At 29.6% G+C, this 7308-nt stretch overlaps 2 protein-coding genes across 2 annotated transcripts in view; both read right to left on the bottom strand.

Moving 5' to 3' along the window:
- The window catches only part of LOC108694381 (COMM domain-containing protein 5), a 23788-nt gene that overhangs the window by 11576 nt on the left and 4904 nt on the right, over window positions 1–7308 (bottom strand). The window lies entirely within an intron of this gene.
- LOC108694353 (condensin complex subunit 1) overlaps window positions 1–7308 on the bottom strand; it is a 10370-nt gene that overhangs the window by 1785 nt on the left and 1277 nt on the right. Inside the window, exons 6-19 of the mRNA XM_018203782.1 lie at window positions 7192–7254; window positions 6884–7117; window positions 5986–6318; window positions 5738–5924; window positions 5290–5606; window positions 4814–5206; window positions 3353–3597; window positions 3161–3281; window positions 2578–3050; window positions 1670–1924; window positions 1174–1446; window positions 884–1026; window positions 475–807; window positions 149–259 (exon numbers count right to left, since the gene is read on the bottom strand). Coding sequence (XP_018059271.1) covers window positions 149–259; window positions 475–807; window positions 884–1026; window positions 1174–1446; window positions 1670–1924; window positions 2578–3050; window positions 3161–3281; window positions 3353–3597; window positions 4814–5206; window positions 5290–5606; window positions 5738–5924; window positions 5986–6318; window positions 6884–7117; window positions 7192–7254 — 3481 coding nt within the window. The remainder of the gene's footprint in view (window positions 1–148; window positions 260–474; window positions 808–883; window positions 1027–1173; window positions 1447–1669; window positions 1925–2577; window positions 3051–3160; window positions 3282–3352; window positions 3598–4813; window positions 5207–5289; window positions 5607–5737; window positions 5925–5985; window positions 6319–6883; window positions 7118–7191; window positions 7255–7308) is intronic.

The raw sequence follows: 7308 nt of genomic DNA on the forward strand, positions 1-7308 counted from the left end.
AACAATTTCTGATAAATAAGAATTTCTTATTTACATATGTATATCCAAATAAATATACTATAGATACTATAGATAAATATATAGAGAAAAGTTATTCATTCTATTAATTATTAAATTACAATACAAAAAAGTTGAAAAAAACCAATACCGTGTTTCATTGATATCGAAGTAATTGAGTCTTTATTGACATCAGAATTATCTTCATTACTATCCTTAATCGACTTTGTATAAGAAATATTTTCTTTAGTGGACTTTTTTGCTGTGAAATAAGTATAAATTTTTTTGAGATATTAATGAGCACAAAAAATACACATATATACAATTATTACACAAATGTTTATTGAAATATTTAATCTTATGATCTAAATTATCTCTATTGTGCATACCTATTTAATATAATATTGTGTTGTATGTATATTTTCTTAATAACATACAATATATAAAAAACATTAACAAAATCGATTTTAAACTTACATTTTATAATAGGTTCATCTTCTTCAGAGTCATCGGAGCTATCTTCATCTTCATCGCTCATACTCTTACGTCTACTTCGACGAATACTTTTTTTGTTCCATGGCACAGTAGATGGTGGTGGCATTAAATGACTATCTGTTATCTCATTATCTATCGTTTCGTTATCCTTAGCGTCCATAAGTTCCTGTATTTTTTCTTCTAATTCTAGACAAACTGTTTTTGCATCCGCTTTTTTCTTCGTTTGTTCAATTATACTTCGTAAAGCCGCTAATACTGGTTTATAATGAATTTTCTCTTTCAGTAATGGTAAACTTTCGATGAGACGTCGTATGCCTTTAAGAAAGATAAAATAGGATTATTTTCTTTTGATAAATTATGTTATTAAACATATTATATTTATCTCACTTACTTTTTCCGCTGAATTGTAAAAGCGAAAGGCAATAGGAAAGATCACGCCATTGTCTCTCTGTTGCCGCTAACTTAAATCTAGTGCAAATCTTATCAATTATAGTATCGATTTGCTTCTCTTTCTGCATTAGGTTGAGAATATACCTGCAAATTATAACAATATTTATAAAGCTGCGTTTCGCGGGTTTCCTCTGTGTCCAGATCCATTCTTGGAATGCCGAATATTAATATTTATAAAGTGTTCAGATTTCTTGCTGTTATACATACTTATACTTTATGTATAATATTTACCTAATGGTTTCCTGGAAATTTTTCTCCTTAAGATTCAACTGAGGATCTGCTAAGCGTGACAATATATCAGGCACTATATTGTATAGAGCATTGCCTTTTTGAGCAAGTTGACTGAAGAATTCTTTAGTATCCCGGCGTATCTGTTCATCTTCATCAATGACACATAGAGCTAATTCTGAAACTTGTCCCTTTACGCGTATCATTTCTCTCATTATCAAATTCGACAACATACGAACGCATGTTTTACGCACGTTTATATCCTTATCTCGAAGTCTATAGATAAGATAAATATTGACATAATAATATCATCTTACTTCCTCCCATTTTTTTGCTGTTTTTATATGAAAGATAAACTATTGTGTGTATTATAAACAAAGGCTTAAAAAAATTAATAACTTTTAAAAGTATTTTTTTTATGTCATAAAATTTAATTATTAATCTTAAATTAAAATTTTTATTTTAAATGTTGAAAATTGATGTACAAAAACCAACATACCTCCCATAAATGTGTTTTGACCATGGTTCCACTTGATTGGGAAATCTAGTAGCAAGATCACTTAATCCAATCAGCATATTTGATCGGATTCCGGGATATGGCGATCGCTCCAATATAGTGATCAAGAGTCTCAAATATTGTTCGCAAAATTCGGAGCTGACAGTCATCATTTTGCTGAGTGCGAGAGAACCTGCTGCTTGCACGTTTTCATTGTTATATTTATCAGGATATTGACACACATCCAATACCAATGGACTGTAAGCAATTGTACATATAGAACTCTTCGAAAACGAAACAATTGAATAACTCTTACAAAAATGACTCTTCGAAAAAATACAAAAATGGATCGATTTGTGTTGGGAGGAGGATATCTTTTGATGTATAATTTTTATTTTCAACTTCAATCCACTAAGCGTAGATATCAATATTAACTCTCGAAATTGTTCAACATTTCGAACAATTACTACATTAAATTACACGATGGTATTATAAAAACGATATGTATTTAGACATCACTTGCAATTTATTAATGGACTGATTCGATGAATAATAAAGAAAAAAGTTTGAAAATATAAAGATTTGTTTTAGATTTAACATATGTATTATCTAAACGAATTAATCAAAAACTCAGATGTAGGAATGTAGGGAATTAAAAAATCTTTCTAATGATGTGTCATTTGATCTCCCCCCCTTTTCATTTGAAATTTTTTTAGATATTTTCATCCCCCGCTTGAGTTGAAATTGAGTAAGAATTATACGCCAAAAGATGTTCCCTTCCCAACACAAATCGACCTGTTTTTGCATCTTTTCGAAAAATCATTTTTGTAGGAATTATTCAGTTTCGTTTTTGATGGGGCCATCCTGTATATTAATAACCGAATGTCATTCTTGCAATTCTCAATACATACACATATTTCGTGAGCAAACCATCTCCAGTAACAATTTCATGTTCAAGTGTGCCATTTACAAACTCCGCCTCAGCATCGTCTATTGCACCTTCTAATGCTTCTTCTCCATTATCTTCATTGAATATCGAGGTTTCTTTATTTCGAGAAGTTCGTTGAATGCTTGAAGAGTTCGAGATTGTTGACATGTTCGTCGATTTAGTCCTATCAGATGTCGAACATATGCTTTTCGTTATTCGTTTCTTTTTTTTACCCTGCATTTCTCGTAGCATATTTCTACGCTTCAGTTCCTTATAAATGGACACGTCTAGATGAACTAACTGTTTGATGGCAACGTGTCCAATTATGTAAAGTAATTTGGAGAGTATAAAGCTCGATACATCTAATATTTCATTTGTTTCTTTATTCATAAACTGACTCTTTTCGGTGATGCTCAATAATAATTCCTTTATTAACTTATCTGGCTGATTCGCCAACTGCAAAGTAAAATTTTCTCAGCATGATATTCCAAATGTATCAGTATACACAGTAATGTTTCGGCGCTAAGAGCACATGCATTTAATTAACATACGACGATCTTACTTACATGATATATAGCATTAATTGCATCTGTCGCAAAAGAAATGTAAGCATTTTCTTCTGTACTAGTAAAAAACTCTATTAATAACGTTATGATCTCTTTGAACATATTATGATCATTAGGATACCTATATGATAAAATATTTTTCATTAATAATTTCCCAAAAGCTTCGAATTATTTTTATCTTCAAAGGCTTACCTCAAAGGTGGCTTTTCGACATCCTTGCTATTTTGTTTGATTTTTAACAACATTCTACAAGCATCTCGTACTAAAAGAAGATCGCCTTTCGCGCGTGGACCAAATCCTATCTTCATTAACACATCCAGATTATCAGATGCTATGTTAGATTTTGCCTGAGCTATCATCGTTATTATCATTAACGCGGTTCTGCTATCTATTGGAGAAGTGTCCGGATATTTCATGGAGAATTTTTCCCATAATACCTACAAATACAGTATTCATTAGAATACATAGAATACATATACCATTTTATTTTAAAAATGTTTAAAGTATTTACAACTTATCACTGAACAAAATTCAATTTAGTATTAAATATATTTGAGTATATTGTGTAAAAGAGTAATCGATGCGTAGTCGATAGAGATTTGATTTCTTTTATTTCATATACAGGATAATCCATTTTGATCACAATACAGTCAATTTTCTCCGAAATTATTAATGAAACAAAAGATTTTTTCAATTGAAAATGGAACAGTTTCGAAGGAAATATATTTTGGTTACGATATTTTTTTCTAAGTAAATATGTTAAAAAATGAAGATTACTTCCATTTTTTTTAATGATATTATTTGCTTTCTTTTACATAACATGAGATTTCTGTATTTATTTTGTATATGAAAGTATTAAGATAGAGATATTAAAATATTTCTATCTACGAATAGTTTACGAAATATTTTATGTCTTGTTCTGGTACATATTGATATGAAATATTAAACATCTTGTAAACTATTAATTTTTGTATAATCATACCTTAATAATACTTTTATTTATTTAGAATGAGAAGAATTAATGGGTAATGGTATAAAGAAAACACATAATTGCTTTAAGAAAAATATGAAGACAAAATGGAAATTTTTTAAATAAGCTAAGCAATTGTGTTTTCTTTACACTAATTGATTTACGTTATTATTGTGTTCATAAAAGTATTAATAAAATTATAAAAAAATTAAGAGTTTAGACATATTTAAGACATATTTAATACTTCATTAATATGTGCCAGAATAAAGTATAAAATATCTCATAAACTATTGACTTGATATCTCTACCTTAATTTTTATACAGAATAAATAGAGGAATGTGATATTATATTAAAAAAATTAAAATATAATTCCATTTAGAAAAATTAAAATAGTCTTTATCTTTCATCTAGAAAAAAAAAACATGATCAAAATATGTTCCCCAAAATACCATTTTTTTATCTGAAACTTTTTTTTTCAAATCATTAATAATTTCGAAAAAAATTGATTAAAATGGACTGTATTGATTAAAATGGACTCTCTACTCTGTCTATGTCTCAGTTTTAACAAGAATGATTGGGAGATTGGAAAAAGTTTGAAGATTATGGAAGAAGAAATCTGAAAAAAGAATAGAATATATAATCTATCTTTAAAACTCATATCTCAATTATTAAATATACTTACTTGCAACAATTCATTATTTAATTCTCCGTTTTCATACCACGTTACAATTAGTAGTGTCAAAGCCAAGCTCTGTCCAGGCTTTAATTCCTTCATCAATTCGATTAAACGATTCGCACGAGCAACGGCTATTTGACGGATTGATAGTTTGTTGTTATTCATATTAAGATAGATCTCTTTGTACACTACAGCCACGTTATTACGCACAGATTGATCGCGATGGAATATTTGAAACAGAGCTTCACGCATAGAGTCGGCCGCTCCGGTTACTCTGAATTGAAAAGCAGTTCCTAAAAATGTGCATGATTCAACAGCATCTCCAGCACATGTAGAAAACAGTAATTTTTCTGCCATTGGTATCGCCTTCTCCAACTCAGTAGCAAACTTCAGACAATTCTGCAGCCAAAAATATATATAATACATACAAACGTACAATAATGATTCAAAAGGATCGTAATGTTCAATTTTATGTCTCATACTTTTAAATAATCAATAACACGTTTTCGTAATCTTAATTCCTCTTTCTTATTGTTTTGTTCTGAAGTTGAACTTTGCGCGTCGTTTGCATTTTCATCATTTGGCGATTCATTTTCTGACTCTATGAAAATCTTCAATAAAAAGGAAAGTAAAAATTCCTCTTTTGTAGCAGTGGAAAAATTTTCCATTCCAGAAATTTGCTCTAGTGTCATACATGTCTTCCACAGGTATGTCACTGCTTCAGTGACTTTTCGGCTTAATAATAATTGTCTCACATGCTCAAACGCATAATTTGGATCGATGTTCTCTTGTTCTACATCTACAAAGAAATTCATACAAGTCAGATCTTGTAATATATTTTACAAGCAAAATAATAAGCCATTGAATAATAAAATGATGAATAATAAAAAGCCATTGAATAATTTATTGACAAGAAATATAAATACAAACTATCTGTATATTCTTCATTATCTTTCAGAATTTCCTTAATTGCTGCCTTTATATCAGATTGTAAAACAGTCCAAAGCTGGAATCTTTGTTCGTTACCACGTCCACTAGCACTCACGATATTGATTTGTAATTCTTGTAATTTTTCCTTCTCTTTATTGAGTGAATTAGAGAGTTCAACGCAATTTAACTGTACAGATATATAGATCAATTTAATCATGAAAAAAAGTTTAGTTTTCGTGTTTACATACCTTGCCTGCAAAAGGATTGCTTTGCAACAGAGTACGCAGTAATTGAAGAGCCTGTTTGCGAACATTTGCGCTCTTATCTTCTAATCGTAATGCGGTGTAGGCTAAAAGTTTTCCGTGTCTTGCTAATGGCACAGCGCCTTCACAGCACAAGCGTTGCCAAGTCTGAAGCACTTTCGACCTAACGTAAGCATTACAATCTAACATATGCTCTTCCAAATTATCCAGACATTCGTCACGTTGATCTTTTTGTTTATCCGTTAGGTCTTCACCAGTCAATGCTTTTTGCACTATGGCACCCAAGATTCCAATCACGCAGTTTCTCATTGTATAAAACTATTAAAAGAATTTTATTAAAAGAATTTAATAAAATTCTAATAATAACATTTTAATACTTTCTTGTATAAACACTTAAAACCTAAAGACCCTTGGTCATAACCAAGTCATGGAAGTCATAGTTGTAGGCTGATAAAACTATTAAAAGAATTTAAGAACATTTTAATACTTTCCTATATAAATAAGGCTTAAACATAAAGATGGCCATAACCGTTATGGAAATTGCAGGCTGATCAAAACATTGTGCGTTTATTTACAATTATGACTACATTTTCACAACTCAGTTATGGCTATTTTTGTGCCAAGACTCTAAAGAATTATTTATACTGTAATTTGTTAACTTATATTATAAATTATACTGTTAACTTATACTGTAAATTATAAGAAATTGACCATTCACAATATTACAAACTAATATTATTACTACAAAAAAATAGTACTTCATTTTCCTCATATTCAACTGTGATTGATAAATTTCTTATAGCTTATGGTATAAATTAATAACTTACGATCAGTGTAAATTTTTTATTCAGTCAATAGCATGAGAATTATAATGAAAACATACTTCACTTGACAGATAATCTGTGATGTTGTCGAGAATGGGAATTATGAGATTGGGCTGTGAAATTGCAATATTTTCCAGAAATATAGACATATTACGACTATCCGTTTCGTTAACTTCGTTTTGGCCTATCTCATTCATCACTTCTTTTATCAAACCATTGCAGCCACATTCAGTAATCATATGTACTACGCCAGCCGCTATTGGTATTGCCAGGGCATCATATAATTTTACCAACTGTAATATTGCACACACAATGTGTTTTGTATATTTTATAAATAGAAATTACAAATATTTATTCAGAAAAGTACCTGGACAATCCTCACAATGCAAGTTATTCCATGATTGTATTTTTTAACTAAAGTTCCTAGAATCTGTTTGTAATAAAAATTATAGTAATAATTGAATATAAAATTTATATATATATA

This window comes from Atta colombica, unplaced genomic scaffold (genome assembly GCF_001594045.1).
Source record: "Atta colombica isolate Treedump-2 unplaced genomic scaffold, Acol1.0 scaffold1, whole genome shotgun sequence".
Lineage (NCBI taxonomy): Eukaryota > Metazoa > Arthropoda > Insecta > Hymenoptera > Formicidae > Atta > Atta colombica.